The following is a 24,862-nucleotide window of genomic DNA, read 5'->3' on the forward strand; positions in this document are numbered from 1 at the left end:
ACATACCCCATTGTAGTCACTGTAAAAGTGGACCTTTTGAGTCCATCGCTTAGCATATGGACCCGTTAGGGAGTCATCAAATATACTAAGGGGCCACCTAGGTTTTGTGACCCATGAAAATCTTCATTCCTGGTCACAAGACACAAATATATAAAGATGGGTATTGGTAGATTTCTGCATCTGACATGCCTTTTTCCAAATACAGTTGTCTTGAGCTGCTTTATTACTGTTCTTCCACAACAAAATGGTGGTGATGGACGATGGCAGACATCAAGAATGCCAGAAGGATGGGGGCAGAAAGCCCTTGGGCACAGGAATCTCCTGGCGCTGCCAACATTCCTGGTCAGGGAAAGATGGAGAAAACAATGATTTTCTTGTAACACTCCTTCCAGCACTCTGAAGCCAGAAGAAACTCTGAGGCGCAGCACATTAAGTCCTATAGAGCAGCAGTCAGAAGGGAAAATGTATAGTGTTTTGTGTAAGACGTCTGCCTCTGCGTGAGGCATGACAGAGGACAAGTGTTCTGCAGTCACTGTGCCTCCCCTGCCCCACCACCCAGGGCCTGGCCTAGTTTGCTGTCACTTGTTCTCCCCGTAGGGCCACTGGAATTTGGAAGTCTGTGGACAGTCTTGGAAGACCTACCAAAGAGTTATAAATTATTTATCAAAGTTAACCTCTTAAAAATGTTTGGCTCTTAGGCAGAAAAAGACAAGTACCAAATGATTTCACTCATATGTGGAGTATAAGAACAAAAAAAAAACTGAAGGAACAAAACAGCAGCATAAATACAGAACCCAAGAGTGGACTAACAGTTACCAAAGGGAAAGAGACTGGGGAGAATGGGAGGGAAGGGAAGGATAAGGGTGGGGAAGAAGAAAGGGGGCATTATGATTAGCATGTACAATGTTTGTGGGGGTCATGGGGAGGGCTGTACAACACAGAGACAACAATTAGTGATTCTACAGCATCTTACTACACTGATGGACAGTGACTGTGGTGGGGTTTGTGGGGGGGACTTGGTGAAGGGGGGAGTCTAGTAAACATAATGTTCCCCATGTAATTGTACATTAAGGATACCAAAAAAAAAATGTTTGCCTCATGGAAACAGGGGAGGAGTCTGGCTGAAAGTATGGTTTGTTCTCATGGAGAAAAGTGACCAATTAACCAGTTCCCCAGACCTGAGACTGAGACCAAAACCTTGGCCATTATGCAAAAAAGTATACTGGTGAGACAAGTTATTCAACACATTTTATTTATCTCTTAGGATAGCTTTCCACAGGCAATATGGACAGTGACTTAGGAGATGAAATGGCAGCCCATAAGATTACGAAAGAATCATGGACAAAAATGTAGGGATCTTCAATAGAAAAAAAAGGTACCCTAAACTATGGGAGAATATATTCATAAATGACAGATCTGATAAAGGATTGACATCCAAAATATATACAGAGCTCACCAACCTCAACAAACAAAAAGCAAATAATCCAATTAAAAAATGGGCAGAGGAGCTGAACAGACAGTTCTCCAAAGAAGAAGTTCAGATGGCAAACAGACACATGGAAAGATGCTCCACATTGCTAGTCATCAGAGAATTGCAAATTAAAACCACGATGAGATATCTCACACCAGTAAGGATCGCTACTATCCAAAAGACAAACAACAAATGTTGGCGAGGTTGTGGAGAAAGGGGAACCCTCCTACACTGCTGGTGAGAATGTAAATTAGTTCAGCCATTGTGGAAAGCAGTATGGAGGTTCCTCAAAAAGCTCAAAATAGAAATACCATTTGACCCAGGAATTCCACTTCTAGGAATTTACCCTAAGAATGCAGCACTCCAGTTTGAAAAGGACAGGTGCACCCTTATGTGTATCGCAGCACTATTTACAATAGCCAAGAAATGGAAGCAGCCTTAGTATCCATCAGTAGATGAATGGATAAAGAGGAGGTACATATACACAATGGAATATTACTCAGCCATAAGAAAAAAAGAGATCGCACCATTCGCAACAACATGGATGGAGCTAGAGGGTATTATGCTCAGTGAAATAAGCCAGGTGGAGAAAGACAAGTACCAAATGATTTCACTCATATGTGGAGTTTAAGAACAAAGAAAAACTGAAGGAACAAAAAGCGGCAGAATCACAGAACCCAAGAATGGACTAACAGTTACCAAAGGGAAAGGGACTGGGGAGGATGGGTGGGAAGGGAGGGATAAGGGCAGGGAAAAAGAAAGGGGGCATTACGATTAGCATATATAATGTGGGGGGGCACAGGGAGGGCTGTGCAACACAGAAGACAGGTAGTGATTCTACAGCATCTTACTACGCTGATGGACAGTGACTGTAATGGGGATTGTGGGGGGTACTTGGTGAAGGGGAGAGCCTAGTAAACAGAATGTTCTGCATGTAAGTGTAGATTTATCATAACAAAATAAAAAAAATAGGGTCTTTGAAGATGTAATTACAGCAAGGATGGAGAAGAGATTTAAAAAAATGTAGGGTTCAGAAAAATCAAGAGAAGATTGCAATCAGAGTCTAGAGATCTGAAGCTTGTCAGACCCAGGCCCATTCAAGGACAGCAACAGTTCGGGACATGCTGGTCTAAGGGTGTCTTACCTCCACAAACCGTTTGAGGCGTTTGAAGGAACCCATCTGCCCTGAGCTTGTGACGGCTTCGATCCTACAGGGAGAGAAAAGAGACATTGAGTCACACCTACAATTTACACCTGTCTTTTGGAGCCAAGTTCAGCACCCTGTTGATCTGAAGGAAGGGGCAGAGATGTCTTAAAAGACTAAGAATGCTGTTGCTTTTCCAAATGGTCTCAACTTTCTTTCCAAACCAGACAAAGGAGAAGAGAGCACTGTTCCTCCCCAAGGTGTCCGTGGTCAGGTGGGATATGGCTGCCAATGTCTTTCTCCCCATTGAGATGCCAATGAGCTGGGAAGGGTAAGAAGGCTACAGATAGAGGGAAAGCCACACTAGATTCAAGCCAGATGGTCGATAAATCAGTTTCTCCAACAGATTTATTGATTGATGGGATTTGACTCTGTTTAATTCATAACTGCATGTAATCACCATCCCAGATTATCTGGGGGAGTTTGGAAAGGACAGAGTTTTAAAAATGTTCGGTATCTGAATCTAAGATCTTCCTAATTTGTTTTCTTCTTTTAGCTAGTAATGTGTAAGAGAGACGCTTAAGAACTGTTTGTTCAAATATCAAGAAAAGATGGGAGGTGTCACACTTTGCACAGGTCTTTTAAACTGAATCAAAAACAGCACATAACAGTGCCTACAGGTATCTGCTGTCATGAGTTTCACCCACCAAACCCCCAAGTGTCTGCTCAGTGAGTTAATACCGGGGTAAGTAGTCTTCCTTGATGAAAAGCATCATTTCCCAGAACTGGACCTGGTTTTGCTTCACGAGGGCATTCCCACATACCTGCAGGGGAAGACAGGCACAGAGTAGAGAATGAAAATTCACTCACGTGGGAGACCCCTTCCAGCACAACCAGCCCTCTGCCTTCCATTCATATCAAGAATTTTAGCCACAATGCCACTTGGCTAGTTAACTACGGGAACTGATGGAAAAATTCAACTTTCTTCAGAAGCATTCCTCTGTATATGCCAATACCTCCCTTTAACCAGACTGCCAGGTAGCCAGTTATTTCAGAAAACCAGAAAATGTAAATCAAACTTAAATATTCTTCGATTCTATTGAATGGAAGCCTTTCGAACCATGTGGCATACCTCTCAACCTCACTGAGCACAGTATACAGAACACCACTTGTGTTCTCAGTGATTCAGGATCACTACACATGTATGTAACTTCAGGAACTGAAAGGTGACTAGAAACTATTGACATTATAGGCCAAATGACCCCAGGTTGTATGGTATGTACGCCAAGCCTTTATTCTTTCAGAAGTGTCTCTTTCCCACAGAAGCCTCACCCTCACCCTAGAGTGGGAGCACTGGTTTATCTTATGTTCTCTCCTGGGAATTAGGGGTCACGGTGGTGGGACACCAGTTCCACTAGGCTGGGTGACCACGCTGAGGCTGAGGGATACTGCCTGGATGGCCATCTTCTCCACTGTGCACAGGGAGCTGGAGGAAAGTTGGCTTATATGGCAAGAATGAGGCAATTTGCAGGAGAAGCACAAATGATCAATCACGTGGCCCAGAGAGACTCTTGGTACCTGGTGACACTCGTTCCTGGTCCCGGCCCTTGTGAGATTCAGCCACATGCCCCACCCTTCGTTCTTGGTGTCACTCTCCACTCTAAAATAAACTCACCTTTTCCCTCGCGTTAGGATGCAGTTTTCTGTTGTTTAAAACAAGAAAACATCCAGAGAGAAGGAAAGAACAGTGGGAGAAGTGGAGAGCTAGGTTGGTCTGTGTTGGAGCTCGGGAAGGAATTCTGACACTGGGTCCTAGAGCTGCTCACCACTCGCCTCTACGTCCACCCCACTATCCCATTCATATCACGCAGGGGTCTCAGGGCTGCCATAACCACTGCCTCCCTTCTGGGACAACTGTATCACGTACCTCCAGAAAGTCAAAGAGGAGGGTGGCTGTCACGTCCAACAGTGGCTCCATGTTTAAGATCTTTGCCAACCAACGCCAGCCATGATTTAAGACATGAGGATAAGCCTGAGAGAACAGAAGTTTGCCTATAATTCTATCTCATTTTATTCAGTGATCTAAATTCCCAATGTTAGAATCCAGCCATTAGATGTGAACCCGCAGATCACCTAAAACAAGCACATGCCTCAGGGCAGAAGCACAACCCAAGCAAATCATGATTTTAAATGTTCCAGCACACTGGAACCCACATACTCTTTTCAGGATCCCCTGAATACACATCTGTCAGCTATAGTTCAAGGAGTTCCACAGGCCAACAGCTACCCTTATAGATGTTTTACTTATTACTCATCACTTTTGCTGCCTTTAGCACAGAACCTGGGACATAGCAAGTACACTGCTCAGATCCGGCTCATTTATATTCCTTTCTCTTCACGTCTGCAAGTCCATTAACTTCTTCATCTCTAATCTGTATCCTGGGAAAAGAATAGGGCCATGGCTCTATCCTTGACAGTGTGGATCCCTGTGGCTTGCTAAGCCTCCATCTGTCCGTCAGTGAGGACATGACCAACTGGGTCTAATATGACACTTTCTTGCTCACACTTCTTCTAATAAAATCTTTAACCTTAATGACTGATTTACCTTACTCTTGTCTGACAGCCTCTTCTACAAACCCAGTTCTTTAGTGTCTTACATGAATTAGTCCTTGAACAAATGGCTCTAATGATCCAAAAGTTTCCTAATAATTAACATGAACTTCTTTAGAGAATACCTATGAAGCAGGAATACCCTTTAGCTTAACATGCAACTAGACTGCCCTCTCTGGAGGACTCCCTGCATAGAGTATCTGCTTCAGCTAGAACACGAGACTGAGGGCTGACTCATCACTGCCAGGAGGCCTGGGCGGCTACCTCCTGTTCGCTCTCATACGGCCCCCGGAGCTGGATGATGGCAGCATACAGACGGATCATCCCAGACATGCGTTTCAGAAATCTGCTGTGCTCTTCCACCTTGGAATTCTCCACTAGGTAGCCAAGCATCCTATGTCGGAAGAAAAATCTCAATGTGATAAGGCTGAAGTGAGGGTGACGATCTATTTTCATGGCTAAAATAACACTACATTAGTATTACGTTTAGCATTATTAAATTATTAGATATTACATTTGTAGAATACTTAATTTACAAAGTACTCATCTCCATGATCGAATCTGTGCATCATCTAAACCCTTTGACGCAACTCACAGGAGGTAACGCATATCGTTGCCCCCACAGACAAATAAGGAAAAAGATGCTCAAAGGGGTTAAATGATTTACCCATTTTGCAAATCTATTAAATGACAAAGCAGGTACCCCCTGGATTCTAGATCCAGTATTCTTTCCATTAAACTATCTTGATTATTGAACCTAAATCCACAAATTCCAAAAGTCACCCAGTTTGCATGAAAGACACTGTGTTTTCTGATAGTTCACTCAAGGGGCATTAAGAGGAGCTGAAAGTGGGGGTGAAACGAATCCCGATTCAATTTTCTTTCACTCATCACCCTCATAGCCAGTGAGGAGAAACAACTCTACCTCTGATAGTCTTCCAAAGCCATGCCCTCCTTGAAGGCTGGGTAAAAAGGAACCGAGTAAGGGCAATTCTTGTGCAGATGAGCCAGAATGAGGGCCCCCACTTTGGGGAAGAGTCCCCAGATCCCGGACACCACCACTGCGATGGGAAACGCTGCCTCATGGTGCGAGGCCACTTCCTCAGCTCCTTGTTTCTGGGGACAGAGAGACGGGACAATCTTAATACTCAAGGGAGGCTTAAACATTGTGTACCAACCCCTTCTGTACCTCTGGCAATAAGGTTTCTCACCACAAATTTCTCTGCCAGTTTGTACTGGACAAAGTCCAGACCCTGTGGGTGAAGTGTGACAGACACGGTGCGCTCACCACACTGAACAGATTTTCCAGAGAGTAGGTCGTGGATCTTGTCAAAGACCTCCTTCAGCTTTGAGCCTGGATATGACAGAGATAGTTTAGTGAGAAGACACAACTGCAGATCGTTTCTCATCATTGTAATAACAAGGCCTCTATATAACTCCAGCTATTAAGTGCTATAGAAGTTCAGAGCCTGAAGTCAAAATACCGGTATGGATAAATATTTGACAATCAAATGCACGTTGTCTGAGGTGCAGAAGTACATACAACATGGTACCATCTCAAAAGAATTCCTTACTTGGGAACAAAGTAATTCTGAAATTGACACATCAAATAGAGAGACAAACAGTATGGAAAAGGTGTGAACTGTAACAGAACCTATGGGCTGTGGTTGGTATCTCCAAAACAAAGATATCATCTCCAGGAAAAAAACGTCTAAAGGATCTCCCCAACACATAATGATGCCCCACCCCCGCCGCCCCAGGACCTGCTCTCCTTCATCCTCAGAGACAGACGAGTGGGCTACACTAGCCGTTTGGATTGCAGGTCCTGCGTGCCCCATCCCCAGCACTGGCAACAGTTAGAGGAGGAGTGGGCAGGCTGAACCAGCCAATGGACAGTCATCTCCTGGCAGTGCTGGCCTACAGCACACACCTGTGAGCAGTGGGTCCAGCATCTGCCATGTGGACCAAAAATAAGAACAAAGATATACAGAGTGAAGATAAGATTGAGGAGAGAAAGGCACGAAAGTTTCTGCTTCTGGAGAACATAGCCATATAGCCCCATTCCTGCCATTATGTTCTGTGAAAAACCCCTTTACCTTAAGAACAAATGCCTTTTATTTTTGATTAAGCAACTCTAAATTAGTTTCCATTATTTGCAATGAAAATTTACATGAATGAATACAGCATTGCTAGTTTAGAAATACTGGATCAATTCCTAATTACTTGGAGAAATGTTATAAAAATCTCAGAAATATCCTTCCCAAACCACCAATTCAGTTCCATTAAAAAAAAAAAAAAAGCCAACCCCATTTCTTAGGAAGTAAAAAAAGGAGGAGGGAACAAAGAATTAAATAATTAGATATCACAGAAACCCCAAGGCTAATAATTCCCAGAAAAACAGAAATAGAGACTCAAACTTTACAGAGATTATTAAAATACATACATTTCCATACACACGCACCCAGCTCACATCCATACTTACTAGTTTACTGAGGGTTTCAGGGAAGCTGTCTGGCCCAAACCCCCATCCAGTCCCTTTCTTCACACTTCTCCTGTTAGGAGAGCCAGCCCCCCACCCGATGGCTGACATGGCCTCCCACGTCCCATATACCACGCCAGCACCGAAGATACTTAAATTCTGCTTGAATCTAACAACTCGTGGACATCCACCTCTAAAGAGACAGGAATTGGGTGCTCTCTCAGTGACCTGATGTTTACTGAGCACTGTCGCTAGTACACGTCTGTGTCTGGCTGCAGGACAAGGGCTTACAGAAGTGACAGAGACAAAGGGACAGAGTCAGGAGACACACAGAAAAGTGAAGAACAGCAAAAATAGAGCCTAGTCAGATGGGGAGAGTGAGTGAAACAGAGGAGGCAGTTAAGCGGACTTGCAGGTTTCCAGCTCAGTGACTAGCTGGGAACAGTGCTGGTCACTTAGCACGAGCAGGAGGAAAGCAGGCGTGGGAAGATGACGAGTTCAGACTGGAACGCACTGAACTCTAGGCATGTGGGAGCCGCTCACTAACACCCAGGAGAGACACTGCTCAGACAGCAGAAGCTAGGGAACCTGGAGCTCAGTGGAAAGGAACGAACCAGACTGCAGAGTCACCGGCACTGGAGGTCACCTTGGAAGCCACGGTGTGTGCAGAATGAGAAGCACTGAGGGGTGAGATGGGTTCCTAGGAAACACCTACAGTTAGAGGGAGCAGAAGCCCACACAGGAGGAAGAGGGGTAGGAGGAGAACCTGGAAGAGAATACTGTCACAGAGGGCCACAAAATAGAGGCCACAAGGAAGGGAATAATCCCTGGCACCAAGCACACCCACGAGGAAGACTAGAAAATACTTACATATAGAATGAAAGGGAACATTTTAGGATGTGAGGCACTTAAGTATGTTTAAAGGGAAAGGAGCCTACAGAAGGGAACAATTTGCAGCAAACAGGAGGGAAAGGCAAGAAATGACGAGGTGAAGTCTTGAAGGAAGGGATGGGAACAAGTGGAGGGAGAAGGAGCCGTGGGCTGGAAGGACACCTGTCCTTTGAACCAGGATGCTAAGGGGGAAATACAGCTGTGGACAGGTGGGAGGGGCACGCACCTCCAGCTCTCGGGGCTGACTGCGGTCACTCAGGGGGCCTGGGGATGAGCTGAGGAGGGCAGTGCAGGCGAGGAGCGGCCATCTAGTCAGCATCTCCCCTGTGGCTACCACAGGGAAAGGCACTTCACATTCCTGAAAGCTATACGTTCCTATTTGTTTATACCCTGCCCTGCTCCAGAGAGAATTTCGGGCAGCAAAGTGTTACTGAGTTCTGTTGTGGCAGGTATTGTGTAACTACAAACAAGGCACTGGGGACACGTTCGGGGAGCAGCAGCATTTATTAGTGCTGGCCCTGGCTCAGCGGATTCCTATCCACAGGCTGAGCCCCGAGCGCAGCAGGGCCGTGCCTTCTATACATTCACCAGGAGGTTTGCGGGGGTGAGTCAGCACCCAGGAACCGTTGCGGTGGGAGCTATATAGGTGTACCCAGGATGCTAGTTATATTTTAATCTATGTCTGTAAAGGTTACCCAGGTATTCGTATTATAAATGAATGGGCCTCCACGACTATGATCAACAAGCTGTTCCGTACCACTGAGTCCCACAATATGAACACATTGTGACATTGCTTCAATCTCAAGCACCCAAGCACCTTGTGATTCCTCTACATTCTTGAAGCCTCAACAGAAAAGTTGTCTCCCCGGCTTCCTACCACATTGTGACATAGCCTCTCAAGGGCAGAAGCTGAGACTCTCCTATACTTTTTAGGTAAAAAGTTAATCAGGGGCCCCGGGAGCCTTGCTAAGTCAGAGCAGCCTTCCAGCTGCACACACGCCCTGGCCACTTGGCCGCAGTCGGTAATCCGGAGGCTTCTGTGAAATGGAACTTGTTTCTATAGAAGAGGAAGAAGGGACTTTTCTGTCTGGTTTTTACTCTAAATCTCAGTCTCTGGGGAGAAACAGACTTGTTTTAAAGTATTTAGACAGGCTTCAAGTTTGGAAAGATGATGAAATGGGACAAAAGCAAAGAAAAGGTCACATCCTAGGTTCCCTTAGAAATGTTTTCAGCAGTAACTTTCAACTCCAACTAAGAGCCTTGCTAAATAATTTACTACTAATACATAGCTTATTTTTAAAACACGAGTCAACAAACACATAACAATTACCTTCTGTGTGTTGAAGAGGAAATAAAGCAGAGTAAAACAGGACGCACAGAACTGACACGTACCTGATTCAACTGTGAACGCTTGTTTGAATTCATTCTGTTTATAGAAACCTTACAGATAAATACATTTAGGATCTTAAAAACAATAAAATGAAGTGAAGGGCCATGCTCTTAACCCCTCTGACTAACCTGATAGTGTGGAGATTTGGCTCACTGGGATGGTGGCAGCCTTCTGGAGGTCCATCTTTATCTTTCTGACCTGCCCGAAGAAAACAGTGAGAAGGCAGGGAGTTTTGAAGAGCTGAGTAGAGGCCGTTAGGGTCAGGGAACGTGAGGGGCTAGAGACCTTCCTGGGGGACACAGCACGAGAAGGCCCAGAGAACTCCTGATCTACACTGCTGCCTACCTGACTGTCTTTGCTGCTGGTCAGTCCCTCAAAGGCCAAAACACACTGACTGGCAATGTCCTGTAGCTGCTGGTACCACTGCATTGTGCTGTCTTGAGCCTTGAACTGGAGATCTGAGGGGTAACAGAGAGGCTTTCTTAATAGCCAGCATTTGCTGATGAGCCAGGCACTATTCTCATCTCCTTACATATGCTATGAACTGTTTTCAGCATCATAATAATCCTGTGAAGGACACACTGTAATTATCTTCATTTTATACATTAGGCAATAGCAAGGAAAGGTTAAGTAATTTCCAAAGTCACACTGCTAGGAAGCAGAAAAACTAGATTGCCACCAATCTGGCTCCAAAACCAGCATTATTCTCAACTGGTATGCTATACTTATTCCCTGATGTAGTAAATGAACACATATCTTGTTCACACATGTTTATCTAAAATACTCAGTGGCAGAAATGCTTGGAATAATACATCTACTAGGATTACACACAGTTTCAATCCTCATGGCACAGGCTGCAATCTGAGGTCAGGCTCCACAGTAACCAAATTGACTGCAATTCAGTAAAAGCACATTATGTAAAAGTTCTAGGAAACCGTCCTGTGGCCTAACACAATATTTAAAGCACATTCGTTTTTCTTTTCACACAGAGTTAAAGGGTTCTCGCCACACCAAAACTCACCTTCATTCTGTTTCCTTCCTAGGCCCTGGCTGGGAGCCAGGGACTCTGTGTGGACCTCAGGCCCCTGCTTCCCCTGGGACTCCTGCTGCTTTACCCGGGCCTCCTCCGCCTCCTGCCTCCTCTTGTCCTCACAGGCCCTGGTGATCTCCTGCTCCAGGTTCCTAAGGAGGTCCCGCATTTCCTGCAGAGCCCTCTCGGCCACAGCCTGGTCCTCTGCCGTGGGAAGGCCGTTCTGTCAGGGTGACAGAGACAGACCTTAGTGGTTATTGCCTAGGCACCTGGGAATGGAATCATACCTCACGCAAATCAATACACTTCCAGAATTGGGCTTTTTGTGCCAACAGAGTACCCGCATTCGATGCGTTCAGACCTACTGTTTTCTGTTGTCTTATAGGTAACACCGATTTACCATCACATCCACAGTATCTGAAGATAGATTTTTCTATGCTGTCACTAATAATAGCTGGAATAGTTCTTTAAAAGCTTCGGACAACACTCCAGATAAAAATGATACTGTGTATTCCATATGCTAATGGTGATTTTGAACTTACTTTAACATTTACTAGGCAATTATATTTCTGCTCTTATAAGCTGCTTGTTCTGTCCTTGGCTCGTTTTTCCATTAGTGGGATGGAGGTAGGTAGAAAGAGTGTGATGTGCTTATCTTTTTTCCCATAAATCACAAGAACTCTTTGTATCACGGACGTTGAATATAGCTCTGCTGTATAAGCCACAAATACATTTCCTAACTTATAAACTGTGTCTTTAATGTCTATGTGCTTACACTTACGATCCTTTCCATTTACATTGGCTTTTATTGCTATGCTTACACAGGGTTTCCGTGCCTTAATTCAAATATTCACCTGAATTTTTTCCCACTGAACATAATTTTTTCTTCTTGTTTCTTTACAATATTACATTTAAACACCCCAGAAATATGGAGTAAGATGAAAGAATGGTACAAATTTAATATTTGCTTTTATGGTTCTAAATAATCACTCCTTCTCCACTGATTTGAAATGATACCTTTGTAATATATTAATTACCTATAAAAAATGTGTGTCTTTCTGGGGCTTGCTATTCTGTTCCACTAATCTTGCTGTCTGTACGCAGGCAAGAAGAAACTGCTTTAACTATGGTGTTAGAAAATGTTTTTTTATTTGATTGCAAGTCCCCTATCAGTAGATTTCTTTTTGAAACAGTCTACATATTTTTTATTAGAATTTCACTAGATTTATTATTTGGGCAAATTTGGTAACTTACTTTAAGGAGGCCTCAGTAACATGGTAAATTCTTCTGTTCATTCAAGCCTCATTTTATAAATTCAACTAAGTTCCATACTTTTCTCCATGTAAATTGCATCTATTTCATGCTAGTTTATTTCCAGGTATTTTGTATTTCATCATTATTTTTTAACTTTTTTTTTTGACAGAGTATTTTTAACTTGGCCACATTACTAAAATCTCATTTAAAAAACCTCATAGTTTCCAGTTTTCTTACTCTTAGCTTTTGAGGTAGACATGCTATCACCAAATCACATTTCTTCATTTAATTATTTATACTTTGTTATCATTATTTTGTATTGGCTAAAACTTTAAAAACAACATTGAAGAAAGGTAATAATGTGCTATATTATTTGTCTCCCACTTTTAACAGCGTTATCTGAAATGTAGTCATAGATAGATACATATTCTTGATCATGTTAACAAGAAACATGTTTTTATTCTGTTTACTGTGTCAGTTTTTTTAATTAGGAAAGGACATCAAATTTTAACATACACATTCACAATAACAGATGAGATAAATATATGATTTGCTTCATTAACCTATTAATGAAATGAATTTCACGAACAGATTTCATAACAACTGAACCAGCTTCACGTTATTCTTTGACTAACACCTGTGATAATGCATTATTCTTTTGTGCCTCTGATAAATTTTATTTACTTATCTTTTATTTAGAACTTCTTCTCATAAATGAGATTTCATAAATCAGAATGAAATGCACATTTTTGTGTGTGTGCTATTGTGTTAGAATTTGACTATCAGGATTATAAAATGAATTGAGACATTCTACATTATTTTCTATGTTCTGTCCTATAAACACATTTCATGGTTTTGTCCAGTAAATCAATGACACCTCTCATTTTAAACCAACTTGCCCAAGGTAGTAGAACAAGAAAATTCTACAGGAAATTCATGTTAAGTTTTCCCTTTTTGATACTAAAATATATTATACAGCTATATCTAAAAGAGGGTGATTCTGGTATAAGAATAAAAACCCATATCAAGAAAACAGAAAAGATTATTGCAAAAGAGCTCCCAGGGTAGTATTTAGTTTGGTAAAAGAGATTTACAAATCAGGATGGAAAAGTGGTGATAAAACAGTATGAATATTTTAAATTAAGATCTTTATCTCCCACCAATCATCAAACAAATTGCAGATGGATTAAATGAGGAAAAAAACCCAGAATTTCTTTACATCAAAAATGGCATATAAACTGTGGTTGTACTGTTCTCTGCAGTTATGTAAAGAAATGAGGGAAACTCTATGTGTTGCTAAGCTGTTATCTCCAGGATAAATTATGTGTAAAAAAGCAAAGTCTTCTGAATACATCTCCTCAGGCAAGGGAAACAAAATAAATAATGAACAAGTAGGACTATATCACACTAAAAAGCTTCTGTACAGCAAAGGACACCATCACTAGAACAAGAATACTTTCTACAGTATGGGAGAATATATTCATAAATGACATATCTGATAAGGGGTTAACATCTAAAGTATAGAAAGAACTCACATGCCTCAACACCCAAAAAACAACCTGATTAAAAAATGGGCAGAGGATATGTACACACAGTTCTTGAAAGAAGAAATTCAGATGGCCAACAGGCACATGAAAAGATGCTCCACATCGCTACTCATCAGGGAAATGCAAATTAAAACTGCAATGAGATATCACTTCACACCAGTTAAGATGGCCAACATCCAAAAGACAAGAAACAATAAATGCTGGCAAGGATGCAGAGAAAGGTTAACCCTCCTACACTGTTAGTGGGAATGTAAATTAGTTCAACAACTATGGAAAGCAATTATTGAGGTTCCTCAAAAAACTAAAAATAGAAATAACATTTGATCCAGAGATTCCACTCCTAGGAATTTACCCAAAGAAAACAAGATCTCAGATTCAAAAAGACATATACACCCCTATGTTTATTACAGCACTATTTACAATAGGTATGGAAGCAACCTGAGTGTCCATCAATAGATGAATGAATAAAGAAGATGTAGTACATATACACAATGGAATATTATTCATCCATAAGAAGAAAACAAATCCTAGCATTCGCAACAACATGGGTTGAACTAGAGGGTATTATTCTCAGTGAAATAAGCCAGGCGGAGAAAGACAAGTTCCAAATGACTTCACTCATTTGTGGAGTATAAGAACAAAGCAAAACTGAAGGAACAAAACAGTAGCAGACTCACAGACTCCAAGAAAGCACTAGTGGTTACCAAAGGGGAGGGGTTTGGGAGGGTGGGTGGGGAGGGAGAAGGGTATTAAGGGACACTATAATCCATAATCACAATATAGGTAGGTCTCAGGGAAGGCAGTACAGCACAGAGAAGGTAAGTAATGACTTTATAGCTTTATAGAGTCTTACTACACTGATAGACAGTGACTGCAACGGGGGGGTTGGGGCGTGAGGACTTGATAGTATGGCTGAATGTTGAAACTACAGTGTTATTCATGTGATACCTTCATAAGATTGTATATCAATGACACTTAAATAAAAAAAAAAATAGGGGCAGGGGGTGGCAGCCTGAAAGCACTGGGCCACACCCCTCAAACAACCCCTAAATTGAAAAAAAAAGCAAAGTCTAGAATAGCACATTCAGTAAGCTATCTTTTATCTGGGAAGAAGAAGACATATATAAAGCAAACCAAAAGGCTGAACACTGTGTGGATGTTAATTTTCTAACCAATTCTTAAAACATTTTGAAACAATTACAGAAATTTGAACAATGACTTGATATCTGGTCATATTAAGGAAACTTTTTAGTTTTTTAGATGTAAGATTAATATTTGGTTACATTAACAGAGTTTTATCTTTTGGAGATACATACGAGGGCCATACTTTTAGTGGTACAAACCCCTTTTAGAGGTACATACCAAAGTACTTCCCAGATAAACCAACATGTTTCTGTGTTTGCCATCTGGGGGAGGGTCGCAGGTAGAAGAATAGATGAAACAAGACTGCCCTGTGGTGAGTCTTGCTGAAGCTGGGGATGGATGCATGAGGCCCCCTGGGCTGTCCTACTTCTGTACAGGTTTGAAATTTTACAAAAAGAAAGGTAAGCAAAAGCCATGGAGAGAATTCAAAGGGAACAACAGGCTATAAAAATAAATTTCTTCCTCAGATATGATAAATGCTTAAAGTTCTTAATAATTTATAGGTCATATAAGTTGATTTTTTAAATCATGAACTCTGCTAGACATATGAACTAAGGGTGAGAACATACAATTTATACAAGTGTGAATTGGTATAACTTCTGGATGTGAATCAAGAACCTGAAAATTCTTTGACTAATTCACTTCTAGGAATTCATCTCAAATAATCAGAAATATGGATAAGACATATAAGCTGCTGTTTTATGCATGGTAGTAAGAATAAAGAAACTTAACTATTCAACAGGCAGTATTTTTTTCAATAAATTTTAGTATGGCATATGTTGGAAGTCTCCAATTTCATCTGTTTACCAAATATTTATTTCATATCTACTATGTGTCAAGGCAATACCTGCATTTCTTAACAGCACCTTAAAAACATCAAAATACTTTTAATGACTGCTCAAAGAAAAGCAATATGCATTTCTGTAAAGTTTCCATTTTTACCATAAGCACAGCAGGTAAATATTACCGAATGAATTAAAGTATTTTGCAATCAGAAGAAACATGTACTTTTTAAGTTACAATATGAAACTCTACCTAGATGAGTCCAGTTTGGGGTGGGGAATCTCACACACACTGTCAGGGAAGAAACAGAAAATGTAACAGTGGCTAACTCTAGCTTAGGAGATGACAAGTGATGTTTGCCATTCTCTACAATAAGCAGGCACTAGTTTTGAATCAGAAAACAATTTTGTTTTTAAGGTTATCCATGTCAAAGACAGAAGACAGAGTCCCTCTGAAGCCCCCTCACCTCACAATTGGCCCAGATGATTCTGGAGATGACGCCACACAGCCGGTTGCCTCGGGTGCGGAAGGCAGAAAGGTCAGCCTTCAGGCCTCTGTGCTGCTGCTCCGAGGTGTCCAGCTGCCGGATGAGCTGCAGCATCTCCTCCTGCAGGGCATAGAGTCTCCGCAGGCGGATCTGGCCTTCTTCCTTCCGCAGCCGCTCCTGTTCGACTTGCTGCAGGTGCCGTTGCTCTGCCTCCCGCAGCATCTGATTTTGAATCTGTAGGAAGGGTTGTCAGGTTACCTCTGTCTGAAGGGCTCCTGGGCCTTCTCTCTCTAGATTCTTCAAGTCCTGTGTGGCCCCAGAGCAGGAAGGCATATGGGCCAGGTCCTCCATGACTGCCAGAACATGACTCCACAGGCAGTGTACAGCCAGATGCTGAACCACCCACACGGACTGCCCAGGCTCTGACCTCTGCTCTGCGACGATGCTCGGCTTTGAGCTTCTCGTGGCGGGCCAGGGCTTCTCTGGAGCTGAGGGGAAAATGGCAGAAAGAAGAGCTGGGGATGCTTCCTGTGGTCATTTGACCTCTCCTAACAGCCTCCCTCTCTGTCAGATGGTGGTCCTCTTCCCAGGGTTGCTCAGTTTTCTACATTAAAAGCTTCTCTGTTATTTTGATACTTTAAGGATTCAAAATAAGTTGGACTCTTTTTCCCTTTGGGTTTTGGGCTGGGAAAGAGTTCCAGTTGAGCACACTGACATTCCTGGTCATACCCCCCAAGGGCAACCCACCTCTTCTCCATCATTTCGCGTAGGCCCCGGAGTTCTTTACGACGCTCCAGCTCCCTCCGCGCATCATACTGCTTCAGTTGTTCAGAAGCCATGTCAGCGAAGCCTCGCATCGTCTTCTCTATAAACTCCTGCCGGCACCTCAGCCTCTCCTGGAGAGAAGCAGCACCACTCTGTGGAGCACCTGTACCGCCTCCCTCACCCCGTGGAATGCCCTCCCATCAGACCAACAATGCCAAGGCTACTCCAGGGCATGGAATCATCTGCTACCTTCTCAGAAACTTTGCTCAAGTCAGCTCGCCCCTTTGGGCTGATACTTAAACTCAGCTGTTTGGTGAACTCCTCCAATTTACCCTACCCCTTTATGTCACACCAGTATAAGCTGGAAATGGGTGGGAGTTCACCAACATAGTACCAAATAGCCCCAAGTGTTGAAGCCTCCATCCTCTGTGATCTTATGACGGTTTCAGGGTATTCTACAGAAATCGTTGCTCTGACTCCACCAACATGCCATGCCATGCTCACTTCTTTCCTTGTCCTATTATTTTGCCTAGATTTTTTGCCAATCTCCACTTAGCTAAGTCCCTTTCCTTTATATCTGAGAGGACCACATATTTCTATTATTATTCATGAGGGTTCCCATATGGTTTTTAGGGGTGATGTGACGTCTTAACTGTCAAAATCTGAAGCATATACATATACTTTGACTCTAGGTCCCCTTTAGGCATTTATCCGAACGAAATAGTTGCATACGTGTGCAAAGATTTAGGAGCAAGGTCGTTCACTGCAGCCCTGTTGATAATGGCAATAAATTTTAAACAAATTAAATGGGGATTGGTTAAATATATTACAGTGTGTCATAATGGAGAATACTCTGCAGCCTTTCAAGAGGATGAGATACCACATACACTGTCATGGAGATATGTCAAAATACATTATGTTACTCTATTTTAAAACTTTTTTTAAAGCTTCCAGTGCAAGAAGGCAAATTAAACAAAGCATATATATATCTTCTCCTCATAGCCTCTGTTTAAATAAGAGTTGAGAAGAAGAAGAAGAAAAGACAACATAAGAGAGCACACGAGGGAGATCGTCAGCAGGGAAAAAGTGCCAACATTCTCTAGAAGAGAGGAGTCCATGGAGAAGTACAGACTGACAGGTCGGAGCAGAGAAAGCCTGAAGAGACACACACTCAGACTACGCCTCTCAGGTAGAGGCCAGTGTACCAGCAGAACCTCCAAGAGGCTGAGGACTGGGAAATGGCAGGCCTGAAATCAGGTGGGGCTCATGGGGCTGAAAGTAGAGACAGCGGCTGGAATGTTTGTGGACAGTCAACTCCTGCCCTCTTCCCCATATCATTAGTCTAAAATTGGCGGATACCAGGCACTTGTACTGTAATGATTTACAGAGATCTGCAAATCTTCTGACATCCTCCCATGCCCTCTATTTCACCCTGAGCAGGCTAGTGGGGGCATGATGAGTAGCACAAAGTGGGCATTCATAATCCCCGAGGAAATGTATTTACATGCGGCTCTCTAGGTGGCCCACCTGGCCTTACTTCAGAGGTCACTTACCCATGCTTCCTGTCTGCGCATCACCTCACAGAGCCGGAGGAAGCCTTCCACTGTGACCCCCCGGGGGGATGGACGTGCCATACATCCTGCATGCTGGGTCTCATGTTTGCTCTGTACAGACAGAAGATGACGAAATCAAGCTTTTAGGATGATAGAGTTGGTATTATCCTCTCTATACAAACACCACATCCTTACATATGAACAACAACTAATAAAAGCAAGGTCAGACCAGTGTGCTTTACGTGATACTGACCCTGTTCGAATTGCTTTCCTTAAAAACTGGATGTTTGTTGATTTGGGCAGATTTTTCTTCTTCCTTAACTATTCGTTTTTCTCTGCCCAGAAAACTTTTCCCCCTTCTTCTGTTAAGTATCCAGTTGTGCCCAGGTCATGTGGATAGAGCAACCCCAACCCACATCCCCAATTCTTCTGCAATCCTAGCCTCAGGAGTAATCATGCAACCAGCCTACGATCAAAGGACTCTTATCGCCCTGTATCTGCTTCAGGAATGAGGTGTATGACCCAAGCTGGGGCAGAGTCCACCTCTCTTTTTCTGATGGAGCTTCTGAGAGGGCTTTCTCTTCATCTGGGGATGTTAACCTAGGAAGATGTGTGTGTGTCGAGAGCTACCAACAGCCATCTTGCCATATGGAGTCTACATGAAAAATAAACCAGGAAGAGTGAGGCAGAATCAAGAGACGGAGAGGCAAAGGCCTGTGCCTGGGTCACTGGATCATGCCAGAAATGATGTAAACCAGAGATAAGCAGAAAACAGATCGCCTAACTGATTCTAAATGCACTCCTAGACTGCCTACTTAGAAATTAATTAATAATCAATTATTTAATTAATTCCTTTCTCTCTCCCTTGTTTTGTTCAAGCTGGTTTAAATTGGTTTTCTGTTTCTTAAACACAACTCCTAAATGATACAATAATCCATTATAGAAAGCCCTCCAAAACTTCATTTAACCTCAAGAATGGCTGAATTTTATACCTGGAGAGGATCTCAGCAATTCTGTCTGGCACCAAATAGGAAGGACACCACCAATAACAATTTAACTCTTTTTAAGTAGGAGAACAAATTTGGGGACAAAAGAGCCGAAAGAGGGTAAAAATTCATGCAGAGTGAATGCTAAATAAATTCAAGAGCTGGTATAAATTTTACACTAAGCCTTCCAGCAGCCAACACAAAAAGGGAGACCTTATGAGTTAAACAGATGCAATGCTCATGAGAAAAAACAATCCAACTGCTCATAAAATTAATTAGTATTCTTGGTGTTAAGAACAGAGGGGAATTTCTCTCTCTGGGTCTCCATAAAAAGAACACTGGGTGATGTAGTAAACATTGTCCCTATAAACAGCTACAAGAAGCAGCAGTCATTATTTTTCTCCGGGTAAGTTCAAGTGTTGTAGGACGTATTAAACACTTCAGCTTTAGACAGCTTAATGTCTTCTAAAAATCTGGTCTTTTCACTGGCAGCAGTAAGTTAGGTCAAGTTTACCATTTGCTGCTAAAAATGTGGATCGCCCAGTACAAGAAATGCACAGCAAATTAACTGACCCTGTGAGCTAGAACTGGTCTGGCTGCGGGTAGAAATGAAACCTTCAGAGAAGAAAGCAACTCTAAAGTATGGCGAGCTCCCCGGAAAGGCTCGAATAGGCAGGAGAGGGCAGAAACCGTAGAAAGGGCGAGGCACACACATGAGTCAATAAACAAATGCAGGTTAGAAAGAACGCACCGGGGCCGGGGCAGGACACGCCGGGGCAGGACACGCCTGGGGCTCTGTAACAGCAGGGGTCAGTGGCAAGGGATCAGAAGGGCCATCGCCCCCTCCAGCGCCACTGCTCACGTCGCTCAACAGCAGCAAGTCGCGGTCGTATTGGAGGCGACCTTTTGCCGAATTGCGCAGCGCCTCCAGGGTCTCCCAACAGCGACCCTGCCATGGCATGGCTAAGGCTCCTGCGCCTTCTTGCAGACGCCTTCCTCAGACGCCTTCTGCAGACGCCTTCTCACAGACGCCTTCCGCAGACGCCTTCTGCAGACGCCTTCTCACAGACGCCTTCTCGCAGAATGCCTTCTCGCAGATGCCGTCTCGCAGATGCCGTCTCGCAGATGCCGTCACGCAGACTCTGTTGTGGCAACACAGAAGCTTGAATCAGCCACGCCCAAACTGGCGCGCGCATCCACCCCCGTGGCATGCACGCGCAACCCCTCCCCTAACGGCTTTTCCCCTTTAAATTGTAAGAAAACTTTATAAGCTTCCTTTCCATCAATTCACCCACTTCTCAATATAGTGAAGAGGAGAGTCATTGCTTAACACACAGTTTATTTAAAATAATATCAAGATGGGATCCCCCACGTCATTCCCCAGGAGAGTTCCTCTGCCCAGGGTTTTCAGAGTTTCTTTGCTGACTATATCTTCATAGTCATTATTCTTTATATAAGACTTGTCAGTCCTTGTGTGTGTAACTAACTTCACATACGCCAGGCTGTACTCTCCCTTGTTAATAGTCACTTTGGTGCTTCATGATGCTTAATACTCCCCATACAGGTGCCCCCAAAGAGGATACAGCCAGGGTTAGCAGTGTGGAGACTGTCCCCTTAAAGTTTACTTGTGGTCACTGCACACCAGGGTCCCCAAATACACTGTGGCCGTCTTACCCAATAAATAAACTGGCATGTCTTTAGAGAGTTCACAATTGCCAAATATTGTAGCTTTGTCAAGAGATGTTTAGCTGTGCTGGTATTTAATCTCCTACTTCCAAATGTTATACTCCTTGGTTATATTACTGCTGCATAAAACTTGAAAACCTGCTTTAAAACCATCACAGAATAAAATGTGCATATTTTAAAACTAAGTTTCCAATATCTGCCATGTTTCTGTAACAACATTTTATTACCCATTCTGGAGATATATCACACTTTAGGCTTGGCTTCATATGTGTGCAAGGGAAGGGAACACCCTCATACATTTCCATGAAGTGCTAGTGTAAGTCAGAACAATATGCTTGATTGGGGAGCAAATTACCACTTAATAAAGAGGAGAGGAAAACAGGAAAGCGAGTACATTTATATAGTCATTGTTTTTGTTGCTGTTGTGCTTTTATTTATTTCTTGTTCTGCTCCCAAGGATTCAGTTTTCAGAGTAGAGTTCTGTCTTGTAAACAATGGGAGGTCATCATTACCATCCTTGCAAGAAAAAGGTGAAAAAACTGAGAATCAGTGACTCTTCTTGGACCCTTCTGAGAGCTAAGGTCCTAATATAAACCATCACCCTAAAATCTGGAGAGTCAGGCAAATACTAGAGTCATAGTTGACATCTTATCTGGAACAGAAGTCACTGGAGCCAGGCTGAGAATTCTCCAGAGCACAGGATGATCCCTAATAAAAAGCTTTAGAGTCTTATAAGAGCCGGAGGGAGAGAAATGTTCCAACCCCAGCCCTTTCTAGTGCTCCCATTTCACCAAAGGGAGGTGGAGAGGGGAAGTATACCTCTGGAGAAAAACTTGTGGAAATCACAAACCAGATGTGGGCTCTCTAAATGTTGACATTTTATCAGAAGCTCATAGAACACGTGACTACCAGGCCGCAGGCTCCTGTAAATGACAGGTGCAAGTGCCACAGGGGAAGACAACACCTTAAAGACACCAGAGCAGATTAAGAATGCCCTAGACTGGCTCATCAGTAGACTGGTTACAGCTGAGGAAACTATGTATAAATTTAAGGACGTGCAAGTAGAAACTTACCGAAATGAAATACAAAAAGGAGTAAGAATCAAAAAAGACAAAAAAAAATCCAGGAATCATAGGTCAGTTGCAACAGATATAACCATGTTTCTGAAATATCAGAAAGCATAAAAACAATGGAGCAAAATAACTGTTTGAGGTAATAATGGACACAAATTCTACAAAATTAATGGCAGACACCAAGCCAGAGACTCAGGAAGCTCAGAGAACACCAAATGGGACAAACTCTGAAGAATCTATATGTACATATATCATATTCAGACTTCAGGAAACCAAAGACAATGAGATAATATTGAAAGAATCCAAACGGAAACAAAACAAAACAACAAAACACCTTGCCTATACTAGAAACCATGCAAACAGGAAAGGTGAGTGAAATATTTAAAGTGTTGAAAGAGAAAGACCTAGGACTTCATATCCATCAAAAATTTCCTTCAGAAGTGGTGGAAAAAAAAGAGGTGTTATCAAACAAACACATATGGGAGGAATTCACCACCAGCATACCGGCACTGATATAATATTTTTAAAAAGTGTATCAGGGGACGAAACAATGATAAAGGTAAGTGTCATGGTCTGCATGTCGGTGTTCCCTTCAGATTCACATGTTGAATCCCTAAACCCCAGTGTGATGGTATTTGGAAGAGGGGCCTTTGGGAGAACATTCGGTTTATTTGAGGTAATGACGGTGGTGCGTTCTTATTGACTGTGTTCCACAACATCAACATTTGATGGAGAGCTGGTGAAGCGTTATTAGAGGAGGCCAGGGACAGCAGGGTGAACTGTGCACATGTGCTCGGGGAACTGGTGAGCCGCCCTTTTTGTTTCATCTGCCAGATAACGGGGATGGTGCTATTGCATGAAATTCAAATGTGTGGACTCTGGCGTCACACTGAGCTGTGCTCACATTTAGACCTACTCATAACCTGTATTCCCTAGGGTAGGGTGTATCTGAATTTTCCCATTTGTAAGGCAGGGATACAAACTGTAAACCTTCCGCTTTTGAAAATTTGTTCCTTTTTATTTCATAATGCTCTTCAGTTCTCATTTTCTATGTATGTAATTAGTCTGGCCAGATGTTTATCATTTTATCAGTATTAAATGAATTATCTGCTTTCTTAATCTTTTTTATCATGTATTTCCCTTTTTTCCATTTATATCCATGTCTATCATTGTTACTACTTTCCATCTAACTTCCCTGAGTTTATTCTGCTATCTTCTTCTGTCATGTGAAGAATTATACTCAATTTTCCACATTTTCCTTTTCTTATGTAATATTAAAGGCTATATATTTTTGTGTAAATATTTTGGGCTGATTCTTAAATGATCACTTATAGTATTTAAACTGTTCACTCATATGCATTTAAAATTTCCACCTCAGTTTTCTTTTTGCTCCATCAAGTATTTTCAACTGATTTAAAGTTTACAAACATATAGGATATTTTAAGCTATATTTTACATTGTATTTCTAACTTAATTATAAGCTGGTCTTAGAACATGGTCTATTTAATGCCTATTATTTGTTTCGATTTAATTACAGACCTAGTGAAATTCTTCTTCAAAGTAATCCTTGCTAAGATAAAGATTCTGATTCATGGATTTAGAGTTCATACATCTGAGGACTTACACTTAATGCATAGATATGTTAGTACACAAAATTATTCCTGAAAATATATCCACTATCAGGAAGAAATAAAGTACCTTCAACCTTAAATGATATGGAGCTAAAATCTGTATCAATTTAGCCTAAAGAATAAAGATAATGAATTTATGAATTTATTTACTCTCCCATGCTAATTAATTTATACCTCTACAAGAACATGATGCCATATTTTGAGATACTTATTTTTATTTGTGAACATAAGACATTGAGCAGATATTCTTGAATTTGGCTATCTGACAGGATGTTTCACTTATCTGTGCTCTGGGGTCAGATTGGGAGAACAAGGTGTGAACAGCAAAATGTTCCCTAAAGGATGGAGTAATAAATTTGGGAGCTGTGAAGAAAACATCTGTGTAGCACTTTTATACAGGATATAGTGTTCCCCTTATAATAACATTCATTAGGAAACAAAAAGAAAAGAAGGACATTGTCTACTGGCTCCTGATGAGAAGGCAAACTAAGTGAATGAATGGATACTTCCTACCCCCAGTATTTCATTTTGAGGGTTTGAATCATATGTTTGTGTGAAAATGTGGTTTTATCTCCACGGGTACCATACAATCAAAAAAGAAGTTGACATCTAAAAATTCCAGCATAAAATCTCTAAGAATTAGTGGATTGACAAAAGGTGATTGGGTCACAAGGAAGGGGGAAAATTTTGGTACAAAGAAAAGGACGGGAACATTTTACAACTTTAAAATATTTTGGAATAGGAGATTTTAGCAAAGCACACTTGCTGTCTCTACACTGCCTTGGAAAAAGCATTACCTGCTGCGTCCCCAGGGCCAAACAGCGCAATCCCACCGGCATCCTGACAGTATCAGGTGGGCAATGGGCTAACGGGGGTGAACTAGGCCAGCTTCAGGTGATCAGAAAGTTCACTGAGTGTTCCCTCCTCCATGCGGGTTTG

General features: G+C 42.3%; 1 protein-coding gene across 1 annotated transcript; it reads right to left on the reverse strand.

Moving 5' to 3' along the window:
- Positions 1-23: 23 nt before the first annotated feature.
- On the reverse strand, positions 24-20,494 carry LOC118914234 (mRNA export factor GLE1-like). The gene is made up of 15 exons (XM_036888893.2): positions 20,285-20,494; positions 18,548-18,658; positions 16,977-17,125; positions 16,657-16,717; positions 16,209-16,463; positions 11,007-11,238; positions 10,331-10,443; positions 10,114-10,183; positions 6,437-6,579; positions 6,151-6,341; positions 5,490-5,619; positions 4,543-4,647; positions 3,357-3,439; positions 2,616-2,679; positions 24-339 (listed from the first exon to the last, which is right to left on the reverse strand). The coding sequence occupies exons 1-15, from the start codon at positions 20,492-20,494 to the stop codon at positions 271-273; spliced, it is 1,986 nt and encodes a 661-aa protein (XP_036744788.2). The 3' UTR covers positions 24-270.
- Positions 20,495-24,862: the final 4,368 nt, after the last annotated feature.

The sequence above is a fragment of the Manis pentadactyla genome, chromosome 1 (assembly GCF_030020395.1).
Source record: "Manis pentadactyla isolate mManPen7 chromosome 1, mManPen7.hap1, whole genome shotgun sequence".
In the NCBI taxonomy this organism is placed as follows: domain Eukaryota; kingdom Metazoa; phylum Chordata; class Mammalia; order Pholidota; family Manidae; genus Manis; species Manis pentadactyla.

What these genes read in the sequence shown, in the direction of transcription:
- LOC118914234 (XM_036888893.2), bottom strand. Translation starts at nt 20,494, where the DNA reads ATGCCATGGCAGGGTCGCTGTTGGGAGACCCTGGAGGCGCTGCGCAAT. An exon ending in CCAGCAGCAAAGACAGTCAG is followed by an intron (nt 10,184 to 10,330) that starts GTAGGCAGCAGT and finishes TTCTTCGGGCAG; the next exon opens with GTCAGAAAGATAAAGATGGA. An exon ending in AAGGAAGACTACTTACCCCG is followed by an intron (nt 2,680 to 3,356) that starts GTATTAACTCAC and finishes CTCTCCCTGTAG; the next exon opens with GATCGAAGCCGTCACAAGCT.